Source organism: Heteronotia binoei, chromosome 6, assembly GCF_032191835.1.
Source record: "Heteronotia binoei isolate CCM8104 ecotype False Entrance Well chromosome 6, APGP_CSIRO_Hbin_v1, whole genome shotgun sequence".
NCBI lineage: Eukaryota > Metazoa > Chordata > Lepidosauria > Squamata > Gekkonidae > Heteronotia > Heteronotia binoei.
Genome location: NC_083228.1, coordinates 90,981,465 through 90,998,108, shown reverse-complemented (window position 1 = coordinate 90,998,108; position 16,644 = coordinate 90,981,465). Strand labels below are relative to the sequence as shown.

Genomic DNA, 16,644 nt, shown 5'->3' with positions numbered 1-16,644 from the left:
AATCACTGAAGCAGTAGATATGCATTCTGAGGATTCTATTTCATCCCATTCTCCAGGTTCAGAAACAGCTAATGAAGGTGGCTGGAACTTTATTCCCATTTAGAGTGCTTTGCCAGCTCTGGCTGTTCTTGGAGAAAGAAGGCCAAATATACATGCGGCTTGATAACAACCAGGTTGGACGATAGTAACATGTTCTGTGGGACTGCCTTTGAAAGTTCAAAATTTCAGTAGTGCAGAATGTAGCAGCTAGAGTGTTAACTGGGTTTTGACCTTGAAAGTCTAAATTGTATCTGAAGAACTGCCGGCATTCATGAGAATCTGCCTGTAATTTAAAATAGTTTTGCGGATGTGTTTTGTGTACCTGTTCTCAGATTGAGATTGGAGGACAGACAGGACAGGGTTTCTCCAGTAGTCTCCAAGGAGGCCCCCTCACTTGACCCCTTGGAGACATGTGGCTGACTCTAATACAGATCTCCTATTGGTAGATCCAACTTTTTCTTAATGACTTTTTATTATTAATTGTCTTAAATTTTATTTCTGAATATTTGGTATTATTTCTATTTCCTTGAATTTATCGGCTACTTTATTTTCTATTTGGGATTCGATAGCTTTAGGCTGCGTTTGTTGTGGTGTTCTGTGTGTTTAAAATTTTTGTAAGCTGATTTGAATTACAAAAGCAGCAGATCAGAAAATGAATATATCCATCAGCTATAGCTGGATTGGTGGTACTGAGAAGCTACAAAATATAGATACTTCACCCTACAGATATGACTGCAGGGGTTAGACACTGTCACTGTGTTGTGAGTATATTATATCGGCCAGTGTGAAGATGTTTATGAGAAGCAGATGCATGCCCTATAGAATCTTTTTGCAAGAAAAAGCTTCTCAACCTAGCTGCCCATATGGGAACATCATTAATAATTGACTCAATCTTAATAGGCAGGAAAATTTAACAAGCTGTTCTGATGCATGTAAATTATGATATATAAAATGCTTGAGAAAGCCACCCCAAAGTGTGCCATATGGGGTACATTGGTAGTCAAGATGAAAACCTGGATCTGGCTGTAGCTCGTGTCTGATGGGCTACAAACCTAAGTGCAGTTTAAAGGCTAGTGCTTGCATGTGCCATCAGGCTACCAGGTTATGGAATCCAGCGATGTCTTGACTTTCCAGCTCCTTGAAATTTATTGCATGCCTTTAATGTAAGACCTAGAAAAGAAATAGCATTTGTCTAGGAATCGTACACATTCCAGAAGATAAACTGCTGCAGTGGTATCCAAGGCCAGCAGTTTTATTTATCAGGTACTTTTTTCCTCTTGAGTCATCCATCCTCATAGCATAATGCTCAAGGACCTTGACAGTCATTTTGCTATTGAAAAAGCTGGGTCTTATCTTTTCACATTGACATGGTAGCTTCCACAAGAATTGTAAATATCCTTGTTCTTTGTCTTCCATAAATATACAGCAGAATGAAAGCTCTTGCTCAGTGTAATGTATTGTAAGCAGTGCAGAATTTTTGGACTAGTGGCTAAATTGGCACCACACCAATGATGTCACTCTTCAAAACCATCTGCCACATGCAATAAAACACAATCACAAGGACCAATGCAGTCTGGATCTCCTTTGATTTTTTTCTAGTTAATTATCTTGGGGAGCTCTGTCTGTGACTGTGACCAGTATATTTTCTCTTAAATACATCCATGCGTGCAAGCACATACAGAGATGAAATAGGGAACCAGCCAAACCCATTTCAATATGTAGCAACAGTAAAAGTTCAAAGAGTGCCTTAAAACTAAACTAATATTACCTTCATGCACAGAATAGACTACTCTCTCTCTTGCCAATGAGTTTCAAAGCAATTGGTAACTTATCTCATTAACTGAGTCAATGAAGGTTCTGTTTTACAAGTGGGGAGCTGAAGCAAAAAATCTGCCTGGAATTTGCCACATCGTACCCTAGACATCTTAAAATGAAATTTTAGAATCTGTGTCAGATTATATATGGCAGAGTTATTGGAAAGGTTGGCATGTTCTGAAGGGGAAAAGAATGTAAATCCAGATCCATGCCACATTAATAGAAATGGTGGTTTTTAAAAATTTAATATGAGTAATATATGTATGATCTGTGGATCTGTATGAAGCACCAATGATACCGGAGAGCCTTGTGCTACAGGAATTGAGTTAATGAATGATAAAATGGTAAAAATAGATAATTGGTTTTGGTGACTGGAAGCAGGGTGGTGAACTAGATTGACTTTAGAACAAAGTTAGAGTCCAGTGGCACCTTTAAGACCAATGAAGTTTTATTCAAGGTATGAGTTTCATGTACATGCACTCTTCCTCAGACACAAGATACAAGTCTTATTCAGCAAGGATTTTTAGTTTTGAGTCAGCCTTTCCGCAGATATAGCTTCTTAGTGGGAATTCCTGTCATGACAGTGGATTGAAAATGAGCCACAGTAGGAAATAGCCTTCCATTAGATATTTCCATACATGATCCTTCCTCCTAAAAGACATTTGGCCATATGAAAAGACAAAAGTGAGAAGACAGTGGATCATGTGGACAAGCCTCTAAATGCTGCAGTGTGTCAGTTTTCCTTTTTGGATTTGGAAGGTTGACTATGAATGCTTCATCCCATCTCCCAAATCAAAATATTCTGCTAAATGGTTCAAATGTATCAAGCACTTTGCAGAACAGAAAAAATACTGAATTTAAGGGCTTAGTTAAATACTGCCATAATCAAAATGTTTCTGTCTACTCAAATATGTGCTATATTTTGTAAGGATTTGGTTTCATGTTGTATCTGTTTATATAAGAGCAGCCTTCCATCACTGCTCCGTCTGCCACCTAGATCTGATGGAAGCACAGTTACTGGTGTGCCATGCTCAGCTTCCAGGAGGCGGGGCACACAACCTCCAATGCTACATGTTTGCCACTTAGGCATCAAAATGAATAGAGTCAACCCTGATCTTTTGTCATTAGAAAGATGATCCCATTCCTGGATAGTTTGTTTTTACCTTTTCTGAAACTTTTATAACGTGGCAATATCTTTTCTGAAATATGGTGGCTAGAACAGTACATGGTGTTGCAAATGTGACTGTATCATAGAGCATTATGATATGGGCTGTCTTTTCAATACCTTTCCTTATAATCCAGAACACAAAAACTGCCTTTTTCACTGGCACTGCACACTGAGTCATTGTTTTCATTGAGCTATCCACCAAGATCTCTCTCCTGGTCAGTCACTACAAGGTCAGATGCTATTGAGGTATATTTCATGCTACTGTTTTGCCTCAATGTGCATCACTTTATACTTACACTGGCTGGTTTCACACTGTGAAATTGGCGCAATATTATCCCATCGCCAAAAAAACCCGCTTCTGTTTGGTCTGTTTCCAGGCTATCAGACAGCCATTGTTGAAGTGGCAGGATCCCGGCAGTGGTCCATGGTTGCTCATTCACACTACTAGTGCAGCTCAACCATGGAACTGTTGCAGAAAGGGTTGTTCTTTTTAAAAAGTCCCCTATGTGCACTCAAGAAGAGAAGCACACAACCACTCCTTGGAGAGGGGTTGTGTGTGTGGGGGGGGAACCCTACCATGCTGAAAATGGCTTGGTGCAATCACACAGCTCTTCCACTTATGAGTTGCTCCTGGATATTCAGATGGCTGGCAGTAATGCGATCTGAATGTGATTCAGGGGGATACTACTGGAATGATCCATGTAGCTTTTTAATGTGGATGAACATGAACATATGAAGCTGCCTTATACTGAATCAGACCCTTGGTCCATCAAAGTCAGTATTGTCTTCTCAGACTGGCAGCAGCTCTCCAGGGTCTCAAGCTGAGGTTTTTCACACCTATTTGCCTGGACCCTTTGGCATCTGGAGATGGGTTGAAAACGGGTGCAGCTTGGAGGGAGATGTGCTCATGTGATTTAATCAGGGCTAGGTCAGGCCAGATCTCTTGTGTGAAACCACCCACTGTCACAGACTGATCCAGTTTGAAGAGAGTGTTTTGGAACCCTTCACAATCTGTTTTGTTTTTCACTGTCTTGAACATTTTGGTGTTCTCTCCAGATTTGGCTAATTGCCCCTGATTCCAGATAATTTACAAACAAATTTAATAGCATATCCCTATTCCTGAATGGTCCCATTACTTGCTGCCTTCCATTGGAAGAACTGTCAGTTTTCTTGAACTTCCTACATTCTGTCAGCTAGTTTATAACCCTTCTTACCCTGTAACTACTAAGTTTACAGGTAGCCCTTTTTGTGAGATACTTTGTTAAAACCATTTTGGAAGTCCAGCTACATGCTGGAGAAAAATTATTATGTGATAATGTACTGACTAGCAGGCTTGGAGTATCAGGTACTAGAAGTCAGGCAAGGCAAAAATCATTCAGCTAAAGGTCAGCATTCCAGAAGTCAGGGAAGGCAAATTCATTCAGTCCAAAGGTCGGAGTACCAGAAAAACAGGCAAGGCAGAGTCAGTGGTTGAGCATCTATTGTAAGTGTTGCATCCACACTGAACAGCCTCCCTTGTCTGGTTTTTATAGCCATATGTGTAAGGGTCATGCTTGCAGCCAGATGCTTGGGAATTATCCTGCAACTACTCATCATTGCTATCAGCAAGCAGTTGGGGTCAGGTCAGGAGACATGCACTTTGTCATCAATACTGTAGCTCTGTTTTTAGCCTCTGTCTGCAATACTCTAATGGTGTTAATGATATTGGAGAGCTAGAAATGACCATTTGAGTTTCACCTGTTGAATCAGAACTGGAGGGTGGTCGTGGCTCTGCACCAGCTGTTGGCTATGAATCCTGATAAGCTTGCAGCTCATCTTCCTACTTTATGGTTTCTGCTGGGTGCGTAGGGCCCCTCTTCACGTGAGGAGTCCTTTTCTCCTGAGGAGTCCTCACTATCACTGAACCCTGGATGACTCATGACAGATGATTGTTCAGTAATAATGTAAGGAAGATACTTAAATGTAAGAAGGAGTAGAAAACCAAATACTTTCTAAAAACACTAAAACTGCACAAAATAATCATAATGTTGTGTGATGCAAACACTTGTAAGCATTTTGGAGGATGTTCTGCAGCATGAAAACATTGTTTATTAGGACAATAAGTAATTCAGTATTGCATACATTAAAGACAATTACAAGAATATTAATTAAAAACAAGAAAAGCATTAAATTCTATTCTTTAAATTAATTATTTAAATGAATTAAATTAAATTCTTTGTTGTACTTTCTTTGTTAAATAAATTAAATTATATGGTAAATGAATTAAATTAAATTATTTGTTATACCTATACACACAGACAAAAGTGTGACTTAACTTCTGTGAGGAAATCAAAACAGTCTGTATTTCACATAGAAGTATAATAAATATCCATCTCCTAAAACTTTTAAGGGCATACATAAAACAATGGGATTATGTTTAATCTCTCCAGAGAGTAAAACAGAGAGATTTTGGAATAACGTAACTGGAATTTTTGGACAGTAGCGCAGATATGGGGCTTCATGTTTATAAACCTTAAATCGTAAGGTTTTTAAGACTCAAATATAAATCAGAAGAGGACCAAAACATTACTCTCTTGAAGGAATGTGGGTGAAACAGAAGTATGGAATTATCCTCTCAGCTGCATAGTTTGCATATAGAAGTTCCATCAGTAGCACCTTCAGTAAAAGGATATTAGGCAGCTGGGCAGTACAGAACTTCTGCTAGAGATGAGTGTTTCAGAGTAGACCATGCTGGACTAGATAGACCTCAACAAAACAACCCTACCATTGTATACAAACCACCTCTAATAAATGCACTTTAATTATATTTCTTATTAAATGTTACTCAAATCCAGATTTTCTACAACTTTGTTGTTTACTGATACTTATTTGAAATCTCCTTTTTATATCACTCCAAATTATACAAAAACAATAACACCAATGACCACCAGCCCACTATTTCACTAACAAAGTCTCCAACATTGCAGAAACAAAGATTAATCATTAAAGTCTTCACAGCCCTGAAATTGAATCAATCATTTTACAAATTTAAACTTGTTCACGTAGACTATTCCAATTCCAATTTATTACAGTCAATTGACCAGCATAACAATATACAAAATCTCATAGTCACAGACCAGAATTTCTGACTACATAAAAACATTCTCATATTCAAATTCCACCAATGACATTAAAAATGACATTATTAACCATCTCTACTTTGTTAAAAACTTCCACTATTTTTTTTTTTAAACTAAGGCTATTCGTGGAGCTCATGCTCTGTGTGATTGCTGGAGGCTACTGTGTTCCATTTGTAAGAAACTTGGTTGAGACACTAATTGAGAAAGGACAGAGCTCTTAAGGAAGACACGAAACTGCTTATATTTGAATAGCAAGTCAGGCTCAGGGATCCTTCTCTCCTATTTGGAAGCTTGTCTCATTCAAGAGAAGTCCCATTGGCTAGTGGAAGAAAGGAGGAAAGCACTCTTTATGGGACTATATTTGTAGAACACCTGTTTTTGGACTGAAAAGTTTTCACCATTCATGGATTATATCTAGTTTGTTTTATTATTCTACACTGTTATATACTTATACATATGTTTGCTGAAAATTGCATAATCTTTTCATTGTTTTTGTCTAGTTTGGAGACCGTGGTGCTTTGTGTTTTGTTAGCTTGAACTTCAGATGGTGTCTGGAGTTCTCCTGGAATTATAGCTGATATCCAGTCTACAGAGAATTGTTCCCCTGGAGAAAAGACTGCATTAGAGGGTGGGTCCAGTGGCATTATACTCCACCCTCTCTTCCCAAACGCCCCATCTTCCCAGGCTTTACCCTTTCAAACCTCTAGGAGCTTCCCAACCCAGTGATGGTAGCCCTACATAGTGGAGAAGTATTTAACATTTGTGAGATAAACTAAGACAATAATGGTAAAAAGGATACATTATTTTAAAAACAGGCAAGTGTACAGAACATGATTTTTTTTCCTAAAGAAAAAATTACCCCCCAATACTGTGTGAATTTTGATGTTGAATAGCCACTGAATTTCAACTGTGTGTCAAATATCTGAAATTATGTATGCTACCTTCATCACAGAAAATGCAGCCTATGCATTTTTCTAAATTCATAAAGCTTATATATTGTTAGAAGTGCAAGGTGATAGTGGCAGCTCTTCCTAGCAGTGCTAAAGTAACAGGTTCAGCTTGTGGCTAAAGGCACCCTGATTAATTCCTGAGGGTCTTTGACTGACGCTCTGATGGCCAGATGCAAGGAGTCATAACGCTTCTCTCTGGGATGCCTATTCTGCTCTGAGTGCATTGATTGGATTAGATGCAGTCCTGCCTTTTCACCTGAACCTTGTCTTTTGTCCGTGTGACAGCCAGAAACAAGTTTAGTGATACAAAAACAGAGAGGGGAGAAGCTGGTTCTGACACCAAGATGGGTGTTGGGACTTACACAGAATGCAGGCATCTTGGTAACACAGTAGTATTTCTAATAAAGGTGTAACATTTTGAAAAAAAATGCATGCCTTGAAAAAAATTTTCCCAAATGTGTTTTATATTGAGTGGCTTTGCCTTGTAGCTGTGAAAGCCTTGGATTTTTCTGACCTCATTATCAATGTGTTTGAAGGGTGTGTGATCTGTTGCACGTTGAAATGGATGTCTGTCTTGCAAGAGTATAACAGGAATTCTGTATTGAAGCTTCCCAGAGGAAAATGTATTTTTTGTAAGGTTCCTTATTAAAAGTTAGCAGGTTTATGTTTTGGCTAATTCATATTTGACCACAGCAGGGAAGATGTGCCCTGATGTGCAGCTGTTGTGTTGACCCAGCAGTTTGGGAAACTGGTGTACAAATGTGCCCTCAGTTTGAGTCTAGTATGCTGCATGCATTTCCATGTGGTGACAATGCAGTCTGGGTGGGTTCTTCTTTCCTTCCCATAGCAGTACCTCATTTGATTGAAATATGATTTGCATTATCATCCAGCAGAATTAATTTATGATGCTCTTTTTAAAGTCACTGAAGATTTTAGTATTATACTAGTAATCTGTAACCATTCTCAGCGCCCAGACAAATTTATATTAGGGTGTTTTGTTTTGTTTTTTGTAATTAAAGATTCTGTCCCAAAGATAACATTGAAGAATGAAACTTTCAAGATCATAGTGTGATTATCATAGTGACTAATAAGTACCATAGTGAGAATGTGGCTTGCTTTCTGTTTGTCTTTAAATGCTTTGTATTTTTGAGTAGTATTCTTTGGCATTATGTGGGTTTGTACTGTTTCTGTTTAAAAATGATCTTTATGACCTTTTGCCCTGGATCTGCACTTTCTCTTCAACCTACTGTGAGTGTGTTCAGGAAATTAATGAGACAGGGGATTTTAGCAGACAACTGCTAAGGTCTCAGTGGCTTGTCCTCTTTTTTCATAAGATTTTTTTAAAGATGATTTTCACCAAATCTAGTACCTGGTATGTAGTGTCAACACCTGCAGAAATGTTCTTGTCTTCATAATAAAGAATGGGCTGCATGCTGCAATAGGAACCTTTGGGTCTAGACTACATAATAGGATTCTGTAGCTTGTCTGTGTCACTCAGTGATGGCACCTGAATTTTGGCCAGTGTGTGACACAGAATGTCAGACTGGATGGGCCACTGGCCTGATCCAACATGACTTCTCATGCTCTTGTGAAGCTGGGGAAAAACAGTTCTTCCTATTAACATTTACGTCAATGTCCATGGTCTTATATAAAGGAAAAGGTCTTTATGTCAAAATCACTATTTAGAAACAAAGTAATATGTATGAACTGGATGCAAATGTAGGTAGAACATATATTAATCTGTTGTGGAGAAGACACAATAGAATTAGCAGACTTCACAGCTCCCAGGCACAGATTTGCAGGACAGGGTAAGGAGTATGGTACAAGGATCATCAAAGGGGCAGGAGCCCTTAGTTCTCCTGTTTCAGTGGAGGCCTCTGACATTGCCATACACTGCTTTAAACTGTCATGAACTGTCAAGGAAAGAGGTCCATCATGTTTTCTGTACAGGATTCTATGAGACAGATGATAACTCCCACATTTTTAAAGATTTCCAAAAATCAGTGTGATATGGAGATGTATGTAAGTAATTACACTGCAAGTTTGATGAATACTGAAATCAACAGGTTAATGTTCCCAGTGTAAGTATTTTTTGTATCTCTCCTCACCCCACATGTACATGTTGAAGTTTAGTGTTGTCAGCTTCTGAGTGGATAATCACTAAATATACCGTGTTATCCAAATTTAACAATCATTCTTATAGATAGGAACTTAAATCCATGCATGCATTTAACCCATGGGGTTTAACCATATTGAACCTATGGAGGAAAAATTATTCCTTTTGTAATAATAGTCCATGCATGTCTTCCAAGTTGTACCTGTGCTTATTCACCTTATATATTATGGCACACTCTATTTCCTCTGGGTTGTGATGTTTTTCTACATAATGGGCCACAATGGGTGCTTCCATAATGTACATGAGACCTATGGATAGAATGTATGGATAGAAATATTTCTTATGTATATGATTATAACAACATGAAGTATGACTCTATTGCATTTATGTGTACTGAAGCTTTAAGAAGGATTAAATACAGCTGTTGTTCATATGGATGCGCATATAAGTGGAAGCACTGTATAATGTACTACTTGAGAACCAGTACTGCTGAATGGAAGACTGTGTGCCTGTTTGAGCCTATTTTGATTGTTGAGGAGCAGTGGATAACAGAAAATGAGGATAGAATTGAATAGTTTTGTGAAAATTGATTAACTGTGCTTAATGAATTTGTGAATATGTATTTTTATAGTTCCAAGAAGGCAACCAGACAAAGATTGTGTTGAAATATGCAAATTTTGAATAGCCTGGGATGCATGTAGTCATCTAGCCTTCTACTATTCTATTTCAAGAAGAATTTAGAAGTGCAAGCCCATCGCTGATCTATTACAACTAGCAAATTGTGGAGCATTTGAGAACTGTGCCTTTTTCCTGAAGTGGTTGGAAGCTGATGTGTCAGATAAAACCAGGACTTTTTTTGAGCAGGAACACACAGGAATGCAGTTCCGGCTGGCTTGCTATCAGAGGGCATGGCCTAATATGCAAATGAGTCCCTGCTGGGCTTTTTCTACAAAAAGTCCTATGTGAAACAATAGTGATGTCAGGGGGTGTGGCCTGATATGCAAATGAGTGCCTGCTGGGCTTTTTCTACCAAAAAAGCCCTGGATAAAACATCATTGTTAGATTGTGTATGAGTTTATTTATAAAATAGTAGTGTGAAATATATAAAGTGTTGGAGCTGAACACTGTAAAATCTGAATGTGTGACAGTTATTTAAAGTAACATGGTATATTTAGTGATTGCCAAACCTGATACTGTGTGTTTCCAGGGTTTGTTTTAACTTTGGAGTCGGGCCTGTACATCTCCCAGAATTACAGTTGGCCTCCAAATAGCAGATCAGTTCCCCTGGAGAAAATGGCTGTTTTGGAGGCTGGTCTCTATAGTGTTATGCTCTGCTGAAAATCCTCCCCAGATTCCACCCTCCTCAGTTTACACCCTCCAAATTTCCAGGAATTTCCTAACCCAGAGTTGGCAACCCTATGCAGGATTTGTCAGAAGACAGCTTTTTCTCTTGACATTGATGAGAAAACACCCATAAAACAATGTCATCTTGACCAGGTGTCAGCTGTTATTCAGGATTAGTCAGTACTGGAAAGTTCTTGAGATGCAAAAACAGCTTGGACATTTCTCCCTTTTTAAGTGGTATCTGTTCTAGCACATCCTGACAGGGATTGCTTGGCTTGTAAGCAATGCCTTTGGTGCTGTTTGCTGAGGATGTTTCTGAGGATGTATTGTAATCATGGTTCTGTTTCTTGCAACAGATTCCAATTTGCAGATCTGCCAGCACAGAGCACCAACATGTTGCACTAAGAAGATGGAAGAAAGCTATCAAGCAGCTGTTCGAAGAGAGAGGATGGAGAACATCCAGACTCTAAATTTTGAACTGAAATATATGATTGTTGGTCACATCACAGCTTTTCAAGGTAGGAATAATAGATTTAATTATTAAGAAACATTTATGAAGACACAGTTATGAAGGGACATAAATGTAAGGCTCATGATGAGTCAACTGTGGTCATCTGGGTTCTTCTTCCAACAGTGACCAACCATAAACTGTTTTCAAAAAGTCCACAAGCAGAGCATGAAGACACGAGTCTTCCCTGTTTGTCCCTCCCTCTGAACACAGAGGTTCCATTTAGTTATCATAGCTAATAGCAGACCTATCCCCTATGTGGTAAAGACCATTTTATCTGTTACTTTGGGTCACCACATTTTAAATCTGTCATCTGTTACCTTGGGTCACCACATTTTAAGTCTGTCATCCATACCTTGCAGTGATGTTTAAGTTTCAGAACATTAGATTAGCGTTCCTACATTTAAATGTTTGTACTGCTTGTACTCTATAAATGAATTATAAACAATATGCCTTCCATATTGTCCTGATTACAAAGACATTCAGTGTAAATTTATTAAACAAAATGGAATAAAATATTTTACCTTTGTCAATTAATAACAGAGGTGTTTCAATCAAGGAGGGGCCACATTTGAGAAGTGGGTAGTGGGTAAAGCAGAGGTGCATACTCTGCAATTCAAGTGTCAATAGGCTATATACATTGATAAAAAGTAATAATTTTCATCTAAAATAATAATTGGAAATAAACTGATAAATATTTTAGCCGCTATCTGCTGATTCTGTAAGTTATGCATTGTGCTTTTATTATAAGAGCTGTTAGGAAGTGTTGTCTTTAAAAACAGTATTGTGTACTGGTTAGAGTGTCAAACTTGGGAGCCCTAGGGTCAAATCTTTGATCAGTCATAATGTTCATTGTATCACCTTGGGCCAGTTACAGTCAATCTAGTTTACCTCACAGGGTTGTTGTGAAGGTATAAAGGAAGAAGGAAGAATAATATATTTAGCCCTGAGCTCCTTTCATGAACAGCAGAATTAAAAATTGGATAAAAACCCAAACTAAGATGTATTGCAGCATTCATTTCTCTCCTTTTGAGAAAACTGGTTTCAAATATTGTGGTATTTTGACAACTTTTGAGTCATTTATAAAGTTTTGAATGTTTTGGCTGAGTGGTAGAGGATATGCTTTGCAAATCTGAAGTCTGAGATTCAGTCTCTGTTATTTACATTGCAGGGGGACTCTTCTGTCTGAGAACCACTGTAAGGCAGAGCAGACAATACTGAATTAGAGGGACCACTGGTCTGACTTCGTACTAGGCAGGGCTCTTTTTCTAGAAGGAGCTCCTCTGCATATTAGGCCACGTCCCCCTGATTATGTAATGTAATGTAAAATTTTTTTTGTATCCCGCCCTCCCCCGCCGAAGCAGGCTCAGGGTGGCTAACAACATTTAAGGTGAACAGCACAATAATAAAACAATAAATTCATATCAATTCATATTAAAACCAATCAATGATTAAAACATTCCAGTCCTCCTGGAGTTTACATTAGGCCCTGTATTAAGAGCCCTCTAAGCTCTTGGGGGATTGGCTACATCAGGGGGGCATGGCCTAGTATGTAGAGGAGTTCCTGCTGGAAAAAGAGCCCTGGCACTAGGCCCCTATGTATGTCCAAACTTGCAATACTCTTACATCTGTGGGTTTCAGACATTATCCAGGCTCATAGTTTCAGGGAGCCCATGAACAGAAAATGAAAACAGATATTTTCCCCCATTGTTTGTTCCCAGTATTGCATGCTTTCATAGTTTGGGTGTATTGATTTACTTTTGCTGTTGGGCATTGCAGCAGCTTAGAGGTAGGAAAAGGGAGGGGGATGACAATTTGTTTCATTTCACAAAGAGCTTTGAAGAAAATAGTCTTTTTTTAGTATCCCGCATAACTCGAAAATCTGGCACCAAGTTACATTTGAGCCTTCTGCTGTGCCGAAGGGGGAATATGGAACCATTGTTGAATGACAGTGAGTTATTCAAGTGATCTTTCAGCATCATTATAGAATAAAGCAAAGGTCAGAATAGATTAACCTGTCAGACCCTGAGGTCAGTCAGGCAGCTTTATTGCTTGACTGAGTGAAATCCGTCATTAGACGTTTCAAAGTAGCTTGAATTTACAAGTATTTTCTAGAAATGGCCATCTAAATTATTGAATTGTAAATGGTTATAAACTTGCTTTGTCCACCTGAGGTGAAAACATGCCAGAATTTCAGCATTGCCTTCTTAAAGCCTCAAAGGTTCATTTGTTCATTTGGTTTGTGTGAGGTTTCAAAAGGCTCTCTAAACCCTTTCTTCAGATGACACTATATAAACATTCTGTTACTCAAGCAGGGGTGCCTTGCTTTCCCCTGCCTTTGGGTCACCTTATTGTTAAGTCACATCATTATAACATTAAAGGCGGCATGCCTCAAACTGCTCTGCTGTGGACATAAGCCCCATTAGCTTTTTCATGAGACTTCTGCTGGTGGGACCATTTAAGACTAGACTGAATATCAAATTAGGCAATTCAGAATCTGAACAATATGCTAGATCTTCAGTGACAAATGGGCCACTCATGGGTTTTATTTGTACATTCTATAGAGCATTCATTTTAATGAGAATATTGCATTTCATCATTTTTATGTCTCCCCTATTTTTTTTTGTTCAGTGTTTTGGTTATCTTCTGAATAGACTTGCTATCTGAGAAAATTTCAGAATGTTTCTTTGATTCAATATGTAGCCCCTGAACTCATGGTTTTAGCAGAATCATATTCTGGTACTGGGTAGAGAAATCAATGTTATGTGTTTTGTGTGCTTTCATAAATGTGCTCTGGGGGCTACAAAGCTATCTCTCCTATTTCATAACTATTACTCTGATGAGTAATTACAGTGTGTGCGTGTGATCAAGATTTCTAACATCCTATGCTTACAGGTTCAGTGTGGGATAATAATTAGAATGCTGAACTAGGGATAATAAAATCCAGATTCAAATCTTTGCTGAGTTGTAAAGCTTACTTGATGAACTTGGGCCAATCATAGTATGACACCAAACACTGTAGTATACTTTGTTTGAGTATTCTCTGACTCTTTTGGTTTCCAGAAGGCTGCATTGTGAGAAAGGGAGTTCTTGTATTGTGAGAAAGGGAGAAAAGACACTCTTTCTAGTACCCAAACCCCTTCTCTTGAAACACCAGTATTTTTTTTTTAGTTTTTAACTGACTCTCAAGGATTCTACAGGCAGTTTCTAACTACACCAGACCAAAGATCTCTGCACTTTTCAGAGCTAACTCCCTGTTTGACTAGGTAGGAAATGTTCTTCTCTCTCTTGAAGATCTGTCCCTTTTCCTTGGCTCAAATGGGGGTGTCTGTTTAACTACACTCTCATTCCTGCCATCTTTCTCCAGTTCTTCTGTTTGTATTGAATGGCTCTCACTCAGGGCTGAATTTTGAAACTGCCAGTACTTGACTCTTCTCAGCTAGGGCTGAAACCAGAGATCTCCTGGAATTACAGTTGATATCCAGGCTACAGAGATTGGGTCCCCTGAGAAAATGACAGCCTTGTAGGGTGGACTGTATGGCATAACATACCTGCTGAGCTCACTTCTTTCCACAGACTCTTTTCTCCATGCTTTGCCCCCAAGTCTCCAGGAATTCCTCAGCCTGGAGTTTGCAAGCTAATATGATCTGAAGCAAAGATGTTATTGATGCCAGCATTTTCCAGATTGCCATAATATTCTATTTTCACTGCTCTATGCTATCTCCCCCCCCCGCCTTATGCCCAGATAACTTTGATAGCACCCCCATGTCATCCTGGTTTTCCTTGATTCCCCACCCCCCTCCTTTCCTAAAACTAGTTTTCCCCATTTTATTCTAATAGCAGAATGAATTTGCAAGATAGCCTCTTGTTCAAAATGTAGTTTTTTCCATCTCATGGGTTGGTTGCCACCCAAATTCGCACAGAAATATATATATATTTCAGTGTTGGAGAGTGCCTCTGCTGAAGCAAAAGTTCAGTGCCATGCAGAGGCCCAACATCAGCAGTTAGTCATCACCTTCCTTACCATTTTTCACTCATTCTCAAGAGCATATTCTAGCACGTCTCTGGGTGCCATTTTCAAATACATTTTGCAATGCGTGCAGTTACTCTGAAAAATTCATAATAGAAGGAAACAAGCTGTTGTGAACTGTGTACTGATGCAAGTCAGGGAAAGGAATTCAATTTTTGGGGGTGGAGTCAATGAGAGAGAGCACTCAAACATGGGAAGAGAGGTGGTAAAAAAGGGGTGAGACACATACACCAGGTATGATTCACACCAATAGCGTGATTATTCGAACTGCCACAATACTGATGAAAACCTGGAACGTGGCTTCCGTCTGGAAAACTCCATTGTGTGAAAGGCAAAGGAAAGTCCATCTGCCCTATTCACTCACAGTGGTATTGCCACATGAAGGGAAAACCACCCTTCATATTTCATAGCTCAGCCTCCTTTTCCATATACTTATTATCTGAACAGCTAGAGTTAATTTAATAAAGGCTTCAGGTTTGTACTACATGTAGAATCTCACAGATCTCTGTTTCAAAGATCTTGCTTAAGCAGTAGGTAGATCTATAAATATATACGTATAAAGATCTTGCTTAAGTAGTAGTTAGATAGATATATATACACACAGGTTCCTCAGCATGATCATCCAGCTACATGAAGACCAGCAAGGCCAAGTCAGACACTGCAACGACCTTTCGGAGCCCTTCCCAATAGGCACAGGTGTAAGGCAAGGCTGCGTTCTCGCACCAACTCTCTTTACGATCTTCTTTAGCATGATGCTTCAAAGAGCCGCAGTAGATCTAGACGATGACGATGGTGTCTACATCTGCTATCGCACTGATGGCAGCCTGTTCAACCTGAGGCGACTAAAGGCTCACTCCAAGACAATGGAAAAACTCATCCGAGAGCTACTATTTGCTGATGATGCTGCACTCGTCTCCCACTCGGTATCAGCTCTGCAGCATATGATATCCTGCTTTGCAGAGGCTGCCAAGCTATTCGGCCTAGAAATTAGTCTGAAGAAGACAGAAGTTCTCCACCAGCCTGCACCCCAGGAAGATTATCACCCTCCCTGCATCACTGTGGGTGAATCAGTACTGAAGACAGTCCAGCAGTTCAGCTACCTGGGGTGCATCATCTCCTCAGATGCCAAGATCGACAAGGAGATTGACAACAGGCTGGCAAAGGCAAACCGTGCATTTGGCCGACTGCACAAAAGAGTGTGGAGCAACAAGCATCTGAAAAAAGGCACAAAGATCAATGTTTACAAAGCGGTTGTGATGACAACCCTCATCTACAGCTCCAAATCGTGGGTTTTATACCGTCATCACCTGCGACTCCTTGAGCGCTTTCATCAGCGCTGCCTTCGCACCATCCTCAATATCCACTGGAGTGACTTTGTGACCAACACTGAAGTCCTCAAGAGGGCGGAGGTTACAAGCATCGAAGCACTGCTGTTGAAGACGCAGCTGCGCTGGGCAGGGCATATTTCTAGGATGGAAAACCACCGCCTTCCCAAGATTGCTCTGTATGGCGAACTTTCCACCGGCCATCGAAATAGAGGGGCACCAAAGAAGAG

At 39.4% G+C, this 16,644-nt stretch overlaps 1 protein-coding gene across 1 annotated transcript in view; it reads left to right on the top strand.

Moving 5' to 3' along the window:
- The window catches only part of LOC132574045 (glypican-5-like), a 704,341-nt gene that overhangs the window by 51,398 nt on the left and 636,299 nt on the right, over positions 1-16,644 (top strand). Inside the window, exon 2 of the mRNA XM_060242150.1 lies at positions 10,908-11,069. Within this exon, the coding sequence (XP_060098133.1) occupies positions 10,908-11,069 (162 nt within the window). The remainder of the gene's footprint in view (positions 1-10,907; positions 11,070-16,644) is intronic.